The sequence below is a fragment of the Ursus arctos genome, unplaced genomic scaffold (genome assembly GCF_023065955.2).
Source record: "Ursus arctos isolate Adak ecotype North America unplaced genomic scaffold, UrsArc2.0 scaffold_8, whole genome shotgun sequence".
Taxonomy (NCBI): Eukaryota; Metazoa; Chordata; class Mammalia; order Carnivora; family Ursidae; genus Ursus; species Ursus arctos.
In genome coordinates, this window is record NW_026623100.1 from 29,559,178 (window position 1) to 29,581,748 (window position 22,571).

Here is a 22,571-nt window from a genome sequence, read left to right on the forward strand (position 1 = left end):
GCAAAAAACAGAAGCCCAGACATAATGACAAGACAGAAGAATTCTCCACAAGAGAAAGATAAAAAAGAAATCACATCCAGGGGTTTCTGAAGCAGAACTTAGAACAATAGTCATAAGAATACTAGCTGGGCTTGAAATAGGCATAGAAGACACAAGAGAAACCCTTCCTGTAGAGTTAAAAGACCTAAAAACTAGTCAGGCTGAAATAAAAAAGTGCTATAACTGATGTGCAAAACCGACCAGATGTAATCACAACAAAGATGGAAGAAGTACAGGAATGAACAGGTGATATAGAAGATAAAATTATAGAAAATAATGAGGCTGAAAAGAAGAGGGAAAGAAAACTGTTAGATCACAAATATAGACTTAGGGAACTCAGTGATTCCAAAAAGTGCAATAATATCTATATCACAGGAATTGCCAGAACAGTGGGGAAAAGAGGGGCAGAAGGTTTATTTGAACAAATTATAGCTGAAGAATTTACCTAATCTGGGGAAGGCAACAGGAATTCATGTCCAAGAGGCCCAGAGAACTCCCCTCAAAATCAATAAAAACAGGTTAACACCAAGATGTCATAGTGAAACTTGCAAAATACAAAGATAAAGAGAGAATGTAGAAAGCAGCTAGAGACAAGAGGTCCTTAACCTACAAGGGTAGACACATAAGGCTAGCAGCAGACCTGTCCACAAAAACATGGCAGGCCAGAAGAGAGTAACATGCTAAAGAGTTACTCTCTTTAGCACTCTCCCTAATGTGCTAAATGGGAAAATATGCAGTCAAGAATACTATATCCAGAAAGGCTGTCATTCAGAATAGGAGAGATGAAGAGTTCCCAAGACAAGCAAAGACTAAGGGAGATTGTGAACACTAAGCCAGCTCTGCAAGAAATATCAAAGGGGATCCTTTGAGTGGAAAAGAGAGACCAAAAGCAATAAATACTAGAAAGGAACAGAGACAATCTATAGGAATAGCAACTTTACATGTAATACAGTGGCACTAAATTCATATCTATGAATAATCACTCTGAATATAAGTGGATTCAATGTTCCAATCAAAAGATATAGTGTAACAGAATGGATAAAAACACAAGACCCATCGGTATTATAAAAAAGTCATTTTAGACCCAAGGACATCTCCGGATTAAAAGTGAGGGGGTGGAGAACAATCTATCAGGCTAATGGACATCAAAAGAAATCTGGAGTAGCCTACTTATATCGGACAAACTACATTTTAAGCCAAACACTGTAACAAGAGATAAAGAAAGGCAGTATATCATAATAAAGGGGTCTATCCAACAAGAAGATCTCAATATTGTAAATATTTATGCCCCAACTTTGGAGCAGCCAAATATATGTCAATTAATAACAAACCTAAGGAAACTCATTGATAATCACTGTAATAATACAATAATAGTAGGGGACTTTAACACCCCACTCAGGAATATGGACAGATCAGCTAAGCAGAAGATCAACAAGGAAACAATGGCTGTGAATGACACACTGGACCAGAGAGACTTAACAGATATATTTACAGCAGTGATCACCCTAAAGCAGCAAAAACACATTCTTTTCAAGTGCACATGGAACAGTCTCCAGAATAGATCACATACTGGGTCACAAATCTTAGGCCTCGACCAGTACAAAAAGACTGAGATCATATACCATGCATATTTTCAGAGCACAACACTATAAAACCTGAAGTCAACAAGAAAAAAATCGGAAAGACCACAATTTACATGAAATTATTAAGATTATAAAGAACATCCTACTACAGAATGAATGGCCTGACCTGGAAATTAAAGAAGAAATTTTTAAAAAATTACATGGAAGCAAACAAAAATGAAAACATGACAGTTGAAACCTTCGGGATGCAGCAAAGGCAGTCAGTCATATGAGGTATGAAGTGTATAGCAACACAGGCCTTTCTCAAGGAGCAAGAAAAGTCTCAAATAAACAACCTAACCTTACACCTAAAGGAGCTAGAGAAAGACCACGAAATAAAGCCTAAAGGGAAGGGAAAAGGGGAAGGAGCAGAAGGGAAGCAGAAGAAGGGAAATTATTAAGATGAGAGCAGAAATCAATGATAGAGAAATTAATAATAATAATAATAATAATAATAATAATAATAATAAAAACCCAGTAGAACAGATCAACGAGGCTAGGAGCTGGTTCTTTGAAAGAATTAACAAAATTGATAAAACCCTAGCCAGACTTATAAAAAGAGAAAGGAACCAAATAAATAAAATCAGGACTGAAAGAGGAGAGATAACAATCAACACCACAGAAATACAAACAATTATGAGATGATTATGAGCAATTACATGTGAACAGATCAGGCAATCTTGAAGAAATGGATAAATTCCTAGAAACATATAAACTACCAAAAGTGAAACAGGAAGAAACAGAAAACTGAACAGATCCATACCCAGCAAAGAAACTGAGTCAGTAATCAAAATCTCCAAACAAAACCCTCAAGGGCCAGATGGCTTCACAGGTGAATTCTACAAAGCATTTAAAGGAAGAATTAATATCTATTTTTCTTAAACTATTCCAAAAAATAGAAATGGAAGGAAAACTTCCAAACTCTTTATATGAGGCCAGCATTACTTGATCCAAATAAGACAAAGACTCCACTGAAAAGGAGAAGTACAGACCAATATCCCTGATGAACATGGATGCAGAAATTCTCGACAAGATACTAGCCTACAGTAAATTAAATCCAACAGTAAATTAAAAGGAGTATTCACCACAACCAAGTGAGAGTTCTTCCTATTGAACCACTGGGGTGGTTCAATATCTGCTAATCTATCAATGTGATACACCACAATAATAAAAGAAAGGGTAAGAACTATATGATCCTCTCAATAGCTGCAGAAAAAGCATTTGACAAAATACAGCATCCTTTCTTAATAAAAACCCTAAGCAAAGCAGGGATAGAGGGAACATACTTCAGTATCAGGAAGGCCACAAAGGAAAGTCCCACAGTGAATATCATCCTCAATGGGGAAAAACTGAGAGCTTTTGCCCTGAGGTCAGGAACTCAACAGGGATGTCCACTCTTATCACTGTTGTTCAACACAGTACTAGACATCCAAGCTTCAGCAATCAGACAACAAAAAGAAATGAAAGGCATCCACATCAGAAAGGAAGAAGTCAAATTTCACTCTTTGCAAATGACACGATACTCTATGTAGAAAACCCAAAAGCCTCCAAACAAAAAAAACTGCTAGACCTGATACATGAATTTAGCAAAGACAAAGGATATAAAATCAACATACAGAAATCTGTTGCATTTCTATACACCAATAATAAAGCAGCAGAAAGAGAAATCAAGGAATTGATCCCATTTACAACTGTACATAAGATATATATATATATATATCTTGCCATTTGCAACTATGTGAATGGTACTAGAGTGTATCATGTTAAGCAAAGTAAGAGAAAGACAAATATATGATTTCACTCATATGTGGATTTTAAGAAACAAAACAGATGAGCATAGGGGAAGGGAAGGAAAAATAAAATAAGATCAAAACAGAGAGGGAGGCAAGCCATAAGAGACTCTTAACTGTAGAGAACAAACTGAGGGTTGCTGAGGGGGGAGGTTGGCAGGGGATGAGCTTAATGTGTAATGGGCATTATGGAGGGCACTTGTTGGGATGAGCACTGGGTGTTATATTTAAGTGATTAATCACTAAATTCTACTCCTGAAACCAATACTACAGTATATGTTAATTAAATTTAAAAACATACATAAAAATAAAAACATGACCCACTTATATGTTGTCTCTAGGAAACTTATTTCAAACAGGCAGGTTAAAACTTAAGGATGGAAAAATTATTATGCAAACACAAAAGTAAAGCAGAGTGTCTATATTGACATCTGATAAAGACTTAAGAGAAAAGAAAATTAACAGAGACAGAGAGATATTACATAATGGGTAAGTTATTCCACCATAAAGACAGAGTATATATCAAACATCAAAGCTGAAAACATGTGAGGAAAAACTGATAAAACTGGAAAGAGAAATAGACAAACCACAATTATGGCTGGAGACTTCAACACTCCTCTCTCAAAATGGATAGAATAACTAAATAGAAAATCAGTAAAGTCATGTTATAACTCAACAGCACTATGAACCAGCTTGATCTGTTGACAGTTATAGAACATTCCACCCTACAACATTGAGCAAATATTCTTTCCTAAGTATCCTGGTCATAAGACAAACCTTAACAAATGTAAAAGAAGTGAAATCATAGAGTGTGTTCTCTGACCACAATGGAATCAAACTAGAAATCAGTAACAGATAGGAAAATCTCCACTTATAAACAACACACTTCTAAATAATTAATGGGCTAAAGAAGTCTCAATGTAAAATGAAAAGAATTTAACTGAATGAAAATGAAAATACAACATACCAAACGTGTGAGACACAGTGAAAGCAGTAATTAGAGGGAAATTTATAGCACTAAATGCTCATATTGGAAAAGAGGAAATGTCCAATGTCAATAATCTAAGCTTCCTTGGTAACTACACTTATTGTGGTGATGTAAAATAAGTAATATACATTAAGTAATGTATAGAATTGAGTCACTATGTTGTACACCTGAAACTGATATAATATTGTACATCAACTATACTTTGATAATAAATTCTTCTAAAAATAAAATTAATTAAACATCACCCACAGAAAAATAATCTAAGCTCCACCTTAAGAAACTCGAAAAAGAAGGGCAGAATAAACCCAAAGCAAGAAGGATAAAGATAATAAAGATGAGTAGAAACCAATGAAATTGAAAAAAAATCAGTGAAACAAAGGAATTTTAATTTATTGCTCTTCAAAAAGAGCAATAAAATTGATGAACCTTTAGCAAGATTAACAAAGAAAGAAATACGCAAATTACCAATATCAAGAATGAAACAGGGATTATCACTACAGACCCTATAGACATCCAGATGTTAGTAAGGGAATATTACAAATATCACACACACATAAATTTGAGATTTTAGGTGAAATGGACAAATACTTCAAGAAGTACAAACTATCAAAACCTATCCAATATGAAACAGATAATCTGCATAGCTCTGTAAGTTTAAGGACATTGAATTCATAATTTTAAAAGTACTAGAAAATAAATCTCTAGCCCCAGATTTATTAACTTTAGAGTGTTTAAAAAATTAACAGAAATTCTACATTATCTCTTCCATAGAGCTTAAGCAGCAGGAGCACTTCCCAAGTCATGTAATGAAGCTATTATTACCCACATATTAAAATCAAACAAAGAAAGGGGGGCCTGGCTGGCTTAGTCAGTATTACATGTGACTCTTCATCTCAGGGTCATGTGTTCAAGCCCCACACTCAGTGTACAGATCACTTAAAATTTTTTTTAATAAAAAAAAAAATTACCAAAAAAGATTACAGATAAACAGTCCCTCACGAATACAAATGTAAAAATTCTTTTTAAAAGAATATTTATTTATTTATCTTTGGGGGAGGGGCAGAGAAAGAGGGAGACAAGTAGACTCCTTGATGAATGGTGATCCCAATGTGGGGCTTATTCCCAGGACCATGAGATCATGACCTGAGCTGAAACCGAGTCAGACGCCCAACAGGCTGAGCTACCCAGGCACCCCTAAATGCAAAAATTCTTTAAAAACATTACAAGCAGATTACAGCAATATGAAAAGGATTATGCACCATGACTAAATGGGGTTTATATCAGGGATACAAGGCTAGTTTAATCAATGTAACCTATCATAATAATAGGCTAAAGAACAAAAATCACCTAACCATATGAAGTCATACAGAGAACGCATTTGGCAAAATCCAACAACCATGATGATAAAAACCCTCAGAAAAACAGGAAAAGAGAAGAACTTCCTCAATTGGTAAAGAACATCTTTAAAAACCTACACCCTACATTGTTCTTAATGGTTAAACTCGGAAATGTTTTCCCCTAACACTAGGAACAAGGAAAGGATGTCCCCTCTCACCACTTTTTCAACATAGTGCTGAAAGTTCTAGCCAGGGAAGAAAGGGAAATAATAGTGGTATATATCAAAAAGGAAGAAAGAAATCTGCCCCTATTTGCAGATGACATTGTGGTCTATGTCTACAAAAAAGTCTCCTAAAATTACTAACTGAATTCAGCAAGGCCACAGGATAGAGCAACACACAAAAAATCAATTATATTACTATATAATAAAAATGAACATGTACACACAAAATAAAAAATACAATATCAGTGACAATTAGTAAAAAAATATGAGATACTAAGATGCAAATCTAACAAAACTTGTATAGGATTTGTATGCTGAAACTACAAAATGCTGGTAAACAAAAGTAGAGAAAATCTAAATAAATGGAGAGACATACTATCTTCATAGATCGGAAATTAAACATAGTAAAGGTGTCAGTTCTGCTTAAATTGATATAAACAAGTTGAGCACCATTCCCACCAAATTCAAAGCAAGATAGATTTTAGATAGACAAAATCATTCCAAAATTTATATGGAAAGACAAAGGAATTAGAACAGCAGAACTATCTGGAAAAAGAAGAAAATGAGAAGAATCAGTCTACCTGATTTCAAGACTCATATAGTTACATTAATCAAGACTGCATGGTAGTGACAGAAGGACAGTACATAAAACAATGGAATAAAACTGAGAAACCAGAAATTGACCCACACAAATATGCCCACTGATTTTTGACAAAGGTGCAAATGCACCTTTGCATCATTGCAACGTCACTGCGTCATTGCAATGCAAAATCAATGCAGTAACCTTTTCAACAAATGGTACAAGAACAACCGGATATAAAAAATAAAACAAAACAAAACAAAATAAAATAAAAACCAAAAAAGCCTCAACCCAAATCTCACACTTATGTAAAAATTGCCCAAAAAGAATTATGGTCTTATATGTAAAATTTAAAATTACACAGTTTTTAGAAAATAAACATACGAGAAAGTCTTTGGTGTATAAGGCTAGGCAAAGACATTTGACACCAAAAGCACTATTCATAAAAGGAAAAATTGATCTATTGGACTTTATCACAATTAAAAATTTTTATTCTGCCAAATACGCTATTAAAAGGATGGAAAGACAAGCTACAGACTGAGAGAAAATATTTACAAACCACATATGTGACAAAGGGTAAGTATCAAAACATATAAAGAATGCAAAATGTAACAATAAAAAAATTAGAAAACGGGCAAAAGATATTGAGACATTTCATCAAAGAGAATCTAATTGCAAACAATTGTATGAAAAGATATTCAACATCATTATCCATTAGGGCAATGGAAACTAAAGCTACACTGAAATATCACTACATACCTCTCAGAATGGCTAACATACAAAACAGAGGCTAAGATGTGAGGATTAAATATAATCATGTTTATAAAGCCCTCAGCTTTAACTAGCACACGTTAAATAACAGCCATTCGCATAATAAGTAGCCTATGTGTGTGTGTGTGTGTGTGTGTGTGAAATGTATGCAATCACCATCAGTAAAAAGAGAAATTAATGTTAGAGTAGATGTGGGACAGAGGGTATATGAGAAATCTCTATACTTTCCTCTCAATTTTCCCATGAATCTAACCGCTCTAAAAATAAAGTTTATAAATTATTAAAAAGAACTTTAATAGAAAGAATACATAAAAAATAAAAGCAGAAAGATGCCAAATTCTACCTAGTTAATTGTCAATGTTTTAAGATACTGATTTTTCAACGGTGGGTATGATAAATAACTTCACAAAAAGGTGAGGGGAACATTTGACCATATATATCAAGAATAACTCCTGACTCAGTAATTCCACTTATAGGAATTTATTCTTAGGAAATAATCAGATAAATGCACAAAGGTGTGTGTGTAGGTATGTGAGATATGTATATATCATATATATATGAATATGCTTATTATAGCATTGTTTATAGTAGCAAAACATTGGAAATAATCCATGTCCATAGATAGGTTGAATCAATTATGGTGGTGCATCCTTATAATGCAAGATGTGAATCTATACTTATTGACAGGCAAAGCGGGCAATGATATTATACTGTGAAAAAAAGTTATGTATTACTTCTACAATTAGAAAGCTATTTTTATTTTGGAAAAAAAATGTAGCTTAGTGTTCTAAAAAACTATAATGACAATGCACTGTCCTCTGGATCAGGAAAAGTTGAATTAGTGGAAGACCTTTAGGGTTAAACAACATTTATTTATAAAACCTATGAACTAAAGACAAATACATATCCTTGCACAGTTGTAACAACATGTATCAGAGTGCTCATTGAAGATTTTCCCAAAGTAATGTCTCTTTTCTAACCACTTCAACACTGCTGAGGCCCACATGTTAGCTTTCCAAGGAAAGCTAATATTTGTTACCTCCCTAAAATTTAGACAGACACTCCTTAGTTCTCCAGGAACTGACGAAACTTAAGTATCTCTTTCTAGCAAATATATAATAAGATAGCTAATAAAGATCAGAATATATAGCAAGCTGAGTATTATTTTATTATTTGAACATGTAGGGAAGGAACGGGAAGAGGGGAGAATTCAAAAACTAGGAACAGAATGATACTTATCTTGTTTCCTCCAGAAGGAGACAGATGGGTGAGAGTACTTACTATAATTAGAAATAAAGTTACATCATCTGTTCATAGTATTTTTGAGTTCTGTGAAGTTTAAATATACAATAAAAGGATGAAGAATTATTAAGGTTGTGTCTATACTAAACACAAAGGAAGCAAATATATTTCATATAAAGGTAGACATATTCTGAAATTTATTAGTGTTCCTACACTATATGTCATGGTCCTTCCTTGAGCCATGAGATCTGCAAATGTAATAACATCTGCCTCATAAACTGTTGGTTGTATTTTCTCTGCACGTTTCTTTTCAGACCTCAACAAGGTAGAATATCTAACAAAGCAAAATTTCTCCTAGACTTTACAAAGCGTTCATGAGTGTCAATAGCCAAGAATCATCATACCTCTCTTACTTTTGCACATACCACATGTCCTTCACCATATAGTAAGACATCTTTGATTTTTACCACATTGGTAAAGGCTATCCTCATCCTTCAGCTTTAATACAGCTGTAACTTTGTAATAAAAGTGTCCACAGTCATCTCTTAGTACATACCCATTGCTGCTAGGTGGTATGCTCAAAGGTACCTAAAAGTCATTCATTGAATACAGGGAATGTGAACAGGTTCTAGTCTTTTTTTTTTTTTTTTTTTTTAAGATTTTATTTATTCGACAGAGAGAGAGAGACACAGCGAGAGAGAGGGAACACAAGCAAGGGGAGTGGGAGAGGGAGAAGCAGGCTTCCCGCCGAGGAGGGAGCCCGATGTGGGGCTCGATCCCAGGACCCCAGGATCACAACCTGAGCAAAAGGCAGACGCTTAACGACTGAGCCACCCAGGCGCCCCCAGGTCCTAGCCTTTTAATCCCTCTCTGCCAAATGAAAGAGACCAAGACTTCCTGACAAGAAGTATGAGGAGGCCATCAGCCAGGGCCAGTCTAGGGTTTGAAGTCAACAGCTGCCTTGGTCAGGTGGCGCCTGGGTGGCTCAGTTGGTTAAGCATCCAACTCTTGATTTTGGCTCAGGTCATGATCTTAAGGTCATGAGATCAAGTCCCAAGTCAGGCTCGGTGCTTAAGATTCTCCCTCTGCCCCTTCCACCCTACTCTCTCTGTGTCTTAATCTCTCTCTTTTTTTTAAAGATTTTATTTATTTATTTGACTGAGAGACAGCCAGCGAAAGAGGGAACACAAGCAGGGGGAGTGGGAGAGGAAGAAGCAGGCTCCCAGCGGAGCATGGAGCCCGATGTGGGGCTCGATCCCAGGACCCCAGGATCACGCCCTGAGCCAAAGGCCGACGCTTAATGACTGAGCCACCCACGCGCCCCTCTATCTCAATCTCTCTTAAAAAAAAAAAAAAAAAGTCAGGTCTGTAGACACAGTTCACTCACTCATAAACATGGCCTTTTACCCAGGTCCTAGAATATCACTCATTGAAGAGTACCAGCAAAAACAGTGGGGAGTTGCATGCAAGAGAAACTGAGAGTGACAAACAGTTCTGAAAAGACAACTCATCTGGAATTTTGGTGGAAAACATTTTGTACATCATAGATGAAAAGATAACTAATGACTAATGACTTTGAGAAAAGTCTTAAGATTCATCCATTCAATGTGCTGCCTAATACAAAGACCATCCCCACTCTTAGCTTGATCCCTACAATGAATCTAGTCTATTTCTCTTGCGCGGGGCAAAAGAGAGTTCCCTAATGCCATTACAGTAATTCTAGTAAAACCGAATGGTTATTATCATAGCTTTCCAAAGGAATCATCGTTTTCTTTAACAATGCAGTTTTTACCCCTTTTGATTTTTAGATACAATATCTGACAGAGAATATGAGCAACATAAACAAAATCTAAGGACTTAACTTCATTGGCATAGTTACATACAGGGAAGTCATGCTGTAAGGAATGCCAGACTGCCAAATGCAACACAGTTGGGCCACACCCCTAACTACAAAAGGGGAACCTTAAGGAAGAGCCAAGTATATAAAAGTGTTCATGAAATGGCCTTCAATTTATATTTACCAATACTCTGCCAATTTTGTTTGGCATCCTGGTTTACTGATTAGCATCATAACTTTTTTTTCAACTTGCCATTATGGTAGAGGCCCCTCACCCCTTGGCAGAAATCCAAAGTAGCCCCATACTCACAGTTTTCCATCCCAACCAACCCTAAGCAGGCCCACATGAAAACCAGCGCCTTCATGTATGAAAGCACATTTTTCTAGGTGCTTTTAGTTAAAGGGCTTGAGGTTTTTCTGTTGTTCCCTTCTGCTTATTTTCCCTCTTTGTTCTTTCATCTTTTTTTCTAAAAAATAAATAAATAAAAAGGTCTGTTCATATGTGTGTGGGCCACTTTCTAAAGGCCACAATAAATCTTTTAAATCTGAGTACCATATCAAAGAGAGTAAAAGTCTCTTGAAATGCCATTATAGTGAATTAACCCTCTTAGGATTTTTTAAAAATTTCATATACTCAATAATTACAACTATGTAAATAAATATGCACTTGAAAAAAAGGACTAAATGGGGTGCCTGGGTGGCTCAGTCGTTAAGTGTCTGCCTTCAGCTCAGGGCGTGATCCTGGTGCTCTGGGATCGAGCCCCACATCAGGCTCCTCCGCTAGGAGCCTGCTTCTTCCTCTCCCACTCCCCCTGTTTGTGTTCCCTCTCTCGCTGGCTGTCTCTATCTCTGTCGAATAAATAAATAAAATTAGAAAAAAAAAGGACTAAAAAAACCAACAAATTAAAATTTGTGTGAATATAGTGATCGAACTTCACTTGTTAAAAATATCTTGGGACTGTAGCATACTTCATGGGAAAATGTTAATTACTAATTTCATTTTTTAGAGGTTATAGAGCTATTCAGCTCTTCTATTTCTTTTTTAGTTAGTTTTGGTTATTTTTATTTTTCTAAAAAAATTTCCCTATCACCTAATTTTTCAAGTTTTTTGTAATGAAGCTGTTCATAGTAAACAGGGTTATTTCAATATTTAAAATCCTCTTATATGTCTATCATTAAGTCCCTTTTATATCCCTAATACTGTTCACTATTTTTCTATTTTACTAATCTTCTCAAAAAACAAGTGCTTATAACTTTATTAATCCTCTTACCACTTTTTTGTTACATTAATTTCTGAACATATTTTTATTATTTCCTTTTCCACTTTGAGTATTTTACTGATATTTAAAAAAATTTCTTAGATTGCATAGCTCTTTGAGTCTTTCTTCTTTTCTATCGTAAACAGTTAAGACTATGTATTTCCCTTTATAACTCTGCTTCAGAACTCACCTCTGAATTCCTCATTCAAACTCAACATGTCTAAAACTAATCTCAGGACCTTTTCCCACACACCTATTCTTTCTGTGGTCTTAAAACTCTTGTCAGTGGCAACTCCATTTTTCAAGTAGCTCTGGTCCAAACACTTGATGTCATCTTTGACTTCTCTTTCTATCATATTCTTCATCCAGTCTGTCAGCAAACGCTGTCAGCAAAATCTTCAATATATTCAAAATCCAACCACTCTGTCCTCATCCCTTTTGCTGTCAACCTGCTCTGAATGGTCACTGTTTCTCACTCAATTATTGCAGTAGACTCCCAAATGCCCTTATCCTTCAAAAGTCTATTTTTGACAGCATCTGAGTGATCTATTCACTTGCTGATTCCAAATCCTCTGACTTCCCCTACTATTCAAAAGAAAAATCTCAATTCCTTATAATAGGCAACAAAGTCCTATATTAGCAAGCCACCTGCTACCTTTCTGACCCATTTTCTTATTATTCTGCCATTCCATTCACTGCTCCAGTGAAACTGCTGGGATTTAACTCATAGTTCACCTTCTTAGTGAGGCCTTCCCTATTTTATTTTATTTTATTTTATTTTATTTTATTTTATTTTATTTTATTATTTTATTTATGTTCAGTTAGCCACTGTATAGTACATCATTAGTTTTTGATGTAGTGTTCAATGATTCATTAGTTGTGCATAACACCCAGTACTCATCACAACAAGAAGTGCCTTCCTCAATACCAATCAGCTGGCTACCTCATCCCCTCACCCCCCTCCCCTCTGAAACTCTCAGTTTGTTTTCCAGAGTCCATAGTCTCTCATGGTTCATCTCCCTCTCTGATTTCTCCCCCTTCAGTTTTCCCTCCCTTCCCCATGGTCCTCCGTGCTGTTCCCTATGTTCCACATATGTGTGAAACCATATGATAATTGTCTTTCTCTGCTTGACTTATTTAGCATAATTCCCCCCAGTTCCATCCATTGTCGATGCAAATGGTAGGTATTCATCCTTTCTGATGGCTGAGTAATATTCCATTGTAAATATGTACCACATCTTCTTTATCCATTCATTTGCTTGACAACTTTATTTAAAACTGTAGTCCACTCACTCCACCATGCAATACTCCCTAACCACTGTCCCTGCTTTGTTCATCTTTGTGGAACATATCATTATCTAATATACTATATATTCTACCTACTTATTTACATAGTTTCTTTTACTATAATGTAAGCTTTATGATGCCATGGATTTTTTTATGTTTGTCTGTTTTGTTCTTTGCTATTGTCCTAGTTCTAACAATAGTGCTGGCATGTGGCACTCAATATTTAATTACTGGGTAAAGACAACTAACTAATCCTTTGAAATTTTGAAGGATTTATGGCCTAGGACATGGTCAATTTTAAAAAAATGTTTTGTTTGTTCATGAAAAAAGTATAGCTTCCAAAGTTGTAGATAGTACTCTATATACATCCATTAAATCAAGCTTTTAATTATATTGTTCTAATCTTATATTTCCTTACTGATATTTTATTTGCTTAATCTATCAATTATCACATGAAAGGAATTAAAATCTCCAACTATGATAGTGGATTTACTGATTTATTTCATGTGTATTTAAGCTATGTTTTACATATTCAGAATTGTTTTATCTTCCTAGCGAAATCAATTTTTCTACCAATACTGATCTCTAGTAATCCCTACCAATGATTTTACTCTAAAGACTATTTCTATAACCTCACTAGTTCTTTTTTGGTTACTTACCTAGTATAATTTTTCCCATTCTCTAGTTTTTAAACTTGTCTGTTTTACATGTCTCTTGTAAAAACTTACAAGAAAAATCTGTTTCAACAATCTTTGCAAATGAAAAATTTAGCTCATTTACATTGATAATGATTATTGATTCTTAAAATTGATTTCTACCACCACATTGTGTGTTTTCTGTTTTCTTTTTTGTTGTTGTTGTTTTAAATGTTTGTTCCCCCTATATGCCGTACCCTCCCCCAATTCTTGCCTTCTTTTGGGATGAATTTTTTTCTTCATCCAACATTTTCACTATATTTGTTTGAAAACTATGTACTCTATTTTTTTAGTGATTACCCTAGAAATTCTACCATGTGTATTTTACTTAATAAAATCTAGTATTAATCAGTATCTCTATCTTCCTCTTGAAAAGTATAAAGACCATAGAATGCTTTAACTTCTTCATTCATGTTTCTAAAAAAATTTCCCTACCGTCTAATTATTATTATTTCATTTTTTAAAATTGTTCCTGTCCAGGATTTTATCTTAATTTTAACCCCTTGAATTAGACATTGGTGTTTATGTTTCATACTATCGATTTTAGTGTTCCCACAAGTTTAATATTCTTTTTGGCCCACCATTCCTCCATGCTGTTCATACCTTCCTTCCTTATAGTTCAGAGAATATGCTACCCTTTAATGGTACTGGATTGATATAGGGATATGGATCCTTCTTGAGCCCTACACTTTGTCTCCTACATTCTAAGTATACAGCCTTTGTAAACCAAGTTCCTCCCTGCCAGGTGCCAGCACATGCCCTCAAGGCAAACTTCAAGTTTGCTTACTCTTGTGGAATCAAGCATCCTTGTCATTTCAACCTCTGAGTGTTTCCCTTCGTTTCCTGCCAGCTCAACCTTGCTTTAAGCAAATATTTTAAATATATTATCCAGCATTTTTAGATGATCTGACCAGGAAGTTTTTCTTTGCAAATATTGTCTTGTTCCCTTAATATTCTTAGGTAACTGTTTTAGTATTCACATTTTTATGAATTGATTTCATATAATGGTTTTACTTACTGTGTATGCTCCATTAGTGAAAAGTGTAACTGAAAAGCCATTTAGAAATCAAATTGGTCACAAATGATTTCTTTTTGCCTATCATATATATTTATTGAATAAGTTAAGAACCATTTCGAAAGCTAAGAATAATTTCCAAAACACTACCCTTTTTTTTCCCTGAGCTCTAAGTATAAATACTGACTCCAACATAATGTATATTTCCCTTCAACATCTTATTATAAAAATTTTCAAACATCCAGGAAAGTTGAAAGAATATATTTACCACCTAGATTCTACCATCATTTTACAATATTGTTTTATCACATATCCATCCATCTCCCTATCAATTCATCTTACTTTTTGTTGCAGTGCCAAGGAAAATGCAGACATCAATAAATCCTGCCTCAAATATCTCACAAGCATAATATTTTATTTGTAAGCAATAAAGCTCCCTTTCCCAACATCTTGCTTACTATTTTATAAGAACTGAAAAGCATGACTCTATGCCATCATCATCTAATGCCATTTGAGTCAGAAAACAGTAGCCTTATAGTTAAGAGGGGAAATAAGTAGAATTAATTTTAATCCTTTATATTTCCAAGTTAGTAAAATAAGCTTCATATGGGGCACATTCATTTGAAATGTTTGCCCTTTATTTCATCAATATCTAGGATATTTATTTATAATGAAAAGCTCTTACGTGTTAACACTTCCTTATGCAGTAGTTCTGCAGGTTTATTCACTTTCATGAAGAGAGAAAAGTGAACAACCAACTTCTGAACTTAGCTTAGGCAGTTGAATTTGCCTTCTGTGATACTGCGATTTACAATAAGAACTATATATTTGGTCTTTGTCCCATTCCTGGCACACAGCTCCTAAAATCCTTGCAATTTCCTAACTGAAAGGAAAATCTTTTGTTATTCATAACAAGCCCCTTTCAGCCACACTTGAGTTTATACTACAGAGAAGACTGTGAAAGCCCCTTGGCTGGGGGCTGGTTGTCAGTGGAACCAAGCACATGATTAGAGGATTGGGAATTTTAGCCCCACCACCAGACCTGGGGCTGGGGAGAGGGGTTGGAGGTTGAATTAGTACCAATGGCCAATTATTTAATCAATCACGCCTATGAAATGAAGCCTGCATAAATATCCAAAAAGACTGTTGAAAGAGCTTCCAAACTTGCTGAACATGTGGAGGTGCTGGGAGGGTCACATTCCTGGAAAGGGAATGAGGCTTCACATCCTTTCCCATATAACTTGCCCTATGCATCTCTTCATCTGGCTGTTCACTTGTATCCTTTAAAACATCCTTTAAAATACCAGCAATAGTAAGTAAACTGCTCTCCTGGGTTCTGTGAACCTGAGTAAGGGGTAGCAGGAAACTCCAATTTGTAGCCAAGTTGGACAGAAGTTGTGGGTAACCTGGTGACTTACTACTTGCAAGTGGCAGCTGACGTAGGGACACTCCTGTGGGACTGATCCTTTTACATGTGGGTTCTGTGCTAACTCTGGTTAGTGTCAGAATTGAACTGAATTACAGGACACCAAGCAGGTTTCAGAGAATTGGTCAGTGTGGGGAAAAAAAAAAACCCTCCAGCCTATCTAGTATCAAAAGTGTGAATATGAGAGTAAAGGAAAACACACTGAATTTTTTTCTAGATACTTTCTACAGATAAGTGTCTTCTAGCTAAATGATTTTATGAATTAGACTGCATCATCTATTTAAAATTTTACTATAGCAAACATTTTATTTAGCTATCATATCAATATCGTACCCCTGCTTTCTATCTTCAATGTTAGGAGCAATAATTTACATTTACAGGAAGCACTTCTTTATGAAAATTTATCACTTTGAACACATACAAAAAGGTGTCAAGAAAGGACGTGAGAAATAAGTTTTAAAGTTTAGATTCATTTGGATTTGGAGGAAGGCTGTCAAGATAATATTGTAACTTGCTAAAAGACAAAAAGATCAATGGTCTTCCTCTAATGTCAAGAAAAAAAAAACAAAAGTATATGCAAAAATATTTTAATAACCCACATAGATAATTGTCAATTATCACAAATTCATACTATGACCTCACACTTTATATGCTGTATGAAATTAAAATCAGTGTAATATTTAATTCCTCATCAAAAGAGCCTTATCTGGACTCAGGCAATCTCAGTCCTCAGCTTTACCGATTAGTGACCTTAGGTACCTCCCTACTCTGCATGGTGCTCCTTTTCTTCATCTTTAATTTAAAATTCTTTATGATGGTCTTTACTGTTTAGGACTTATTCCATTATCTAATAACTTTTAGAATATTAATATACTGACTAGACAAGGTACAGGTTGTAGTGCAATTCTAGCACTCTGCAAGTGCAAAAAGTATTTGGTCTGTTCCTCTTCCCTTAAGTAGGAGAACTTCTTGGCGGCAGATTAAACAAAAAAATAATTCCAATTTAAGCTATCTCATTTAATTTCTTCTAAACTTACTCTTTTTTCATAATGTCATACATAGCCTACTGTCAAAAGAACTAATAAACAGTCATTATAACTGAAATAATTGCAAAGAATGCAAAAAAGAAAATGTGAAAATCATAGTCTACCCCAAGGAAAAACATTCAATTCCAGGTATAACCACACAGAAAAGCTAGAGTCTAATAATAATGACAACAACAACAATAGTCACCTCATCAAAATACATTTCAAAAAAATAATTAGAATACTGCATTTGAGGAAAAAATCAATGAACTAAAAATTGCACATTAGTAGAATGTGTGAACATCAGCAGGATATGAGCATCTGAGGGCCCAGCATTATGAAATGTAAGGCTCATGCACAACTAAACTACTGCATAAAGTCAGAGAAGCCAGACATAGTGAGGCCACCAAGAATATGCCTCCAAAACAACTGTTTCATTCAAATGAATCTTTTTGGGCTCCTTAGGCAGGAGGTGAATTCATTAGTTTTCCCCAGAAACAAGGAAAACAAAATATAGTCAGAGCCAAGAACAAAGCCTACGTCCAAATAAATGTGACATCAGCCCCAATATTTTTGGCATATGTTCACATGTAGAAGACTGCCTCATTCAGGATGAAGAGGCTCTTGAAATATGCTAAAGTCATTCAGAAAAAAAGGCAAGATTCAATCATAGATTGTAATTCAAGCAATATATTAACATTTCTCAGCTTCTAAAGACTGTTTTCCAAAGGCTTCCCTGTTGGGTAGAGATTAAAGTGCCACTTAATAGTTTATTTATTTGTCAAATGATAATACCCTCTTACAGGGCTGTTCTGAGAAAAAAAGGAGAGACGATACTTGAAAGTGTTAAAAAGAACTACAACAGATTATGAATAAAATCAAAACTCTATATTCAACTCGATGTAATACTTCCTTTTGGTACATGAAGTTGATAATTCTATCACTTCCTATTATAAAATACATCATATATAAAAGTATACAACATATATATTCAATTAAAAGAATAATCTTAATGGACCCTGATATATATCCCTCTCATGTTAAAAAATGAAACATTACTAATACCTTGGAGGCTCCCATGTGCCTATTCCTATCATATTTCTCTTAACCCACCCTACACTGTACTAAATTTTGTGCTAATCACTTCTTTGCTTTTATTTATAGCGTTGACACATTTATATGTATCCCTAAACAATGTAGCCATCATCTATCTGTATCTGTCCATTCACCTTCAATCCATTCATCCACCCATTTTTTGACCTTTATGTATATAGAATATGCTATATGTACTTGTCCTTCAACTTCTATAGTCTTTTTCACAGAGTGATTTCTTGACATTATCTAATTTTTCATATAATCCCTAAGATTAAAGAAATGTATTATACCCATTTAAAGCAGAGAAAATGAGGCACAGTGAAACTAGGAACTTGCCACATTATATGAGAGGACACTGGACAAATCCTTCTACAGTAATTCTGAAAGTTAAGCAAACCAAGGACTGTCTCGGGGCTTTATAGCACATTCATATTTTTAGCTTCATTTAAAACTAAAACATTTCTCTAGTGCTAAGAGCACAATTAAGTTAATATTTTAAAACTGACTTTACTCTCCCAAAATTGACTTTACATAGTTAGTATTGTATGCTTTCATATTAAAGAAGTTATATTCAAATGTACTGATGATATAAAAGCCCTAAACAATATTCAAATATATTCCTTAAAAGGAAAACAAGAACAATTTAAATAAAGAATATCAAGAGAAGATTTGTTTTTTCTCTTAGGAAATTGACTATTAGAAAACAGCCATATTATGGAATATTCTAATTAAAGAAAATGGCTCATTAAATAGGTAGTCTGACACTCATCAATTCCAAGATATTATTCACCTGAGCAAGTGGTGGAAGAATCGTCTTGCATATTTGCTGATTTCGTCTCTATATTCCAATATAGTTGTATCCAGGAGTGGTCTTGTTGGAGCATAAAAGGTTCCAAGGCTTGCCTCAAGCTGTGCTGTGGAATTCAAACATAGCAGCACTAAAACAAGTGAAACTCCTTCAATTACAACAGAATACTCATGTTTGCAGTCAGTCAGGTTTTGCAAACTTGGATGAAATGTGAGCTTGTTGCAGGAAAGATGAAATTAAAATATGACAGCTGGTACAAAAACAAACCTGTGTATAAACTTTCACTTGAGGCAAAGCTGACAATGACTCTGAGCAACAAAAAGCTGTCAAAACTGAAGAAATCCATAATGAACCAACCTCTCACCACAAATGGATAATTAAAACAGTGACTCATCAAAGTAACACAGTTCGAACTCGTATTTCCAGTAAAATCAACTCACAGTGTGCTCAACATTTACTCTCTAACTGAGAGGAGAAAGCGAACTTTTTTGCATTGGGAATTGAAATAAGTATTAGAAATACTTTAAAAATAATACAAATGAAAATAGCCCTACTGGAGTAATAATATCTTCCTATGACAATTTTAAAGAAACAGTGAAAGTCCCCATACCTTCCCTAAATCTAAAAAACAAGATTGTTGGTTTTGTCCAAGTGTGAAAGCTAATACCCCTGGGAGGGATGACATGCTAATCCGCTCTTGGTCAACTGACACCTTCCTAGGAAAAAAGGACTGGAGAGCAAGTTTTGATAAACCAGAGGGCTAGAGATTGGGGAAAAAAGGCACATTTTGCCTACTTCATAATTTTACCAAGCCATGCCTTTGGGGTTGTGTTTTCTCCCAGAAATACCTAGAAGTTATGTAATTACAGTAATGGTGAGAGTTGTATGAGAATACTACAGTTCACAGTAAGACTCCACTGATTTTTATGCTACTAGCACTGGATTGAATAAACAATTTCTTATTTAGCAAAACTCTTTAGTTTTAGGCATATTTGGGTTTGAAAGTATTAAATACCTCATCAGAGTAATTGCTAACAGCTTGGCTAAGCTGTTAGTAATTTCTTTTTTTTTTCTCTCTCTTTTTAATCTCAAATCTAGACAGTAAAGAAAGATGAACTTTAGTGGTATTTTCTTTCAAAGCAGCAGTCAATTTAGATTAAAATTGAATACAGCAATGCTATTATGAAAACAAGCCAGATCCTCTTGCCATTGCTTGTTTTCCTGACAGCATGTACTTCTGAAATGTTTGAGCCTACATGGAATACTTGTAACTCCCAGAACAGTTACAGATTCATTAGATAGCCCAGCTTAATGTTTAAGGCAGAAATGAAGATCTCAAAGATAACCACAACACAGCTACAAATAAAAGACCTCACTGGGTTCCACTAACAAAAGGAAAACAAATTACCATGTCAAATTTGTTAGATTCAGATAGAATAAATCTCAAAAGAGAAGAATTCTGAATGTTTTAGAAATGTATTTTACAGTTACTTGGGAAATAACGCCTATACCTACTTAAAATGTACATATTCTGACAACTCAGCATCATGCAAGTGTTTTAATAGCCTAGTATCATACAAGCTTTTTATTTCCCTACCTTCCCATAACAGTTCCTTGAAAACATCCTTTATTAAAGCAAGAATCTGATAATGCCCATTTGTGAATTCCCTAACAATCTTTCTTACAACCACAAATTCACCAAGGTGCTAGCAATTTCTCACCCAGTGTCCTGAGTGACAGTTGAATATTTTATCTTCTCTATAGTTCTCCAGCTGTGAATTTAGGATCTCTTGTATAGACTGTGTACACCATAAAAGGCTTTCTTTACGGACTCTGCCTTTTTCTTTTTCCTACTATGTACCTAATCTTGCGAGTGTACCAATATAAGAAATAAGTACTTGAGATAACTCTGTAAGCAGACATTTTACAGTAATATCTAACATTTTGAGGTTACACTCTTCTTTTTATTTTTAACTAACATTCATTAAGTACCTACAGTAGGCCAAGCACTGTCTGTGCTAGGCATTTTCTCATTATAGAAATACTGGATCCTCCATAGATGGATAGGACTACCTCCAAAAAGCACATTCAATTAACATTAAATAAATATTTATTGTGGGCCTCCTGTGAGTTGGGACAAGTCCCATAATGTGAAGTTCCTGAAGGAACATGCCCTCTAAAATTACTACAATGAAGGTTATGTATAGAATTTTATCTAAACACTGTGTTTACTTTGGAAATGTAATAAAATGGAGTAAGAAAATCTATAAACATTCAAAGAAAATAGTAGGGAAAAAAGCTCTCCATCGAAGACCTTTTGACATATTTCCTGTTTTCTCTATCTTGTAAATTACCTAGGGACAGTTTCTCATTAGCTAGGACTTCTCATCATTAATGTCAATGCTTCTTGCAAAGATTTGAAATAAAGATACAAGTGCAAGAACATTTAGGTGCATTTTACATTAAGTAAATAACTTATAACAAAAATAACATATACTGGATAATTGGCAATTTTAAAATGATTTCATTATTGTATGTGGCACATTATTCCCCTCCCCCCCTTTATTTTTAAAACAGTATCCTATCTGAGGGGTGCCTGACTGGCTCCAGTTGGTACATGCAACTCTTGATCACAGGGTCGTGAGTTCAAGCCCCACACTGGACATACAGCTTACTTAAAAAAAGAGAGAGAGAGAAAAAACAGTGTCTTATCTGAGATTTTATGGGCAGAATTACTTACTGAAGGAAAGTAGAGAAATCCAAGCAGGCAGAAGTGTATCAGAAATACCAGTTAGAATGAAAACAAGGAGCAGCTGCCTGAACTACAATTCTCAATCTCTCTCTCTCTCTCTCTCTCTCTCTCTCTCATTCACACACAATCAGTGGTAAGGACTATTCTCTGGACAAAAGACTTGGGATGGGAGAGAAAAATATTTATGCCTAAAGTGAAGGAAGAATATGGACTTTCATTTGGGGCCCTTTGTCTACCAGACCCTAGAGAATACACGTTAACTCTTTTTTGTTTTTTAAAGATTTATTTATTTATTTATTTATTTATTTGAGAGTGAGTAGATAGCAATTACTCTGATGAGAGAGGGAGAGGAGTAGACGGGAGAGACAGGGACAAGCAGACTCCATGCTCAGCATGGAGCCCAATGCCGGGCTCCATCTCACCACCGAGATCATGACCTGAGCTGAAATCAAGAGTCAGACAGTTAACTAACTGAGCCACCAAGACACCCCAAGAGTACATGAAGTTTTTGATTAAAGTTTGAAATTTGAGCATATTCCACACATGAACTTAGACTGAAATGTACAATGGCTGCATTGTGAGTTCCAACACAGGTATATACAAAAATGTTACTCTTTATGTTGATAAATACTATACAGTAAAGTACCATATAATTATTTGATATCTGATCTTGTCAGTTTTCATAAGGCATTAACATTTTTGTCTTTCAATCTCCAATAGCATAACTCAAAAAATCCTCAAAAAATAACTGACTCAATAAAATGCACTTCATATATATA

The 22,571-nt window shown here is 34.9% G+C and overlaps 1 protein-coding gene across 23 annotated transcripts in view; it reads right to left on the reverse strand.

Moving 5' to 3' along the window:
• WDPCP (WD repeat containing planar cell polarity effector) overlaps positions 1-22,571 on the reverse strand; it is a 489,024-nt gene that overhangs the window by 249,739 nt on the left and 216,714 nt on the right. For all 23 annotated transcript variants that reach the window (XM_057309423.1, XM_057309427.1, XM_057309428.1 and 20 more), the window contains one exon: positions 19,023-19,146. In XM_057309423.1, coding sequence (XP_057165406.1) covers positions 19,023-19,146 — 124 coding nt within the window. The remainder of the gene's footprint in view (positions 1-19,022; positions 19,147-22,571) is intronic.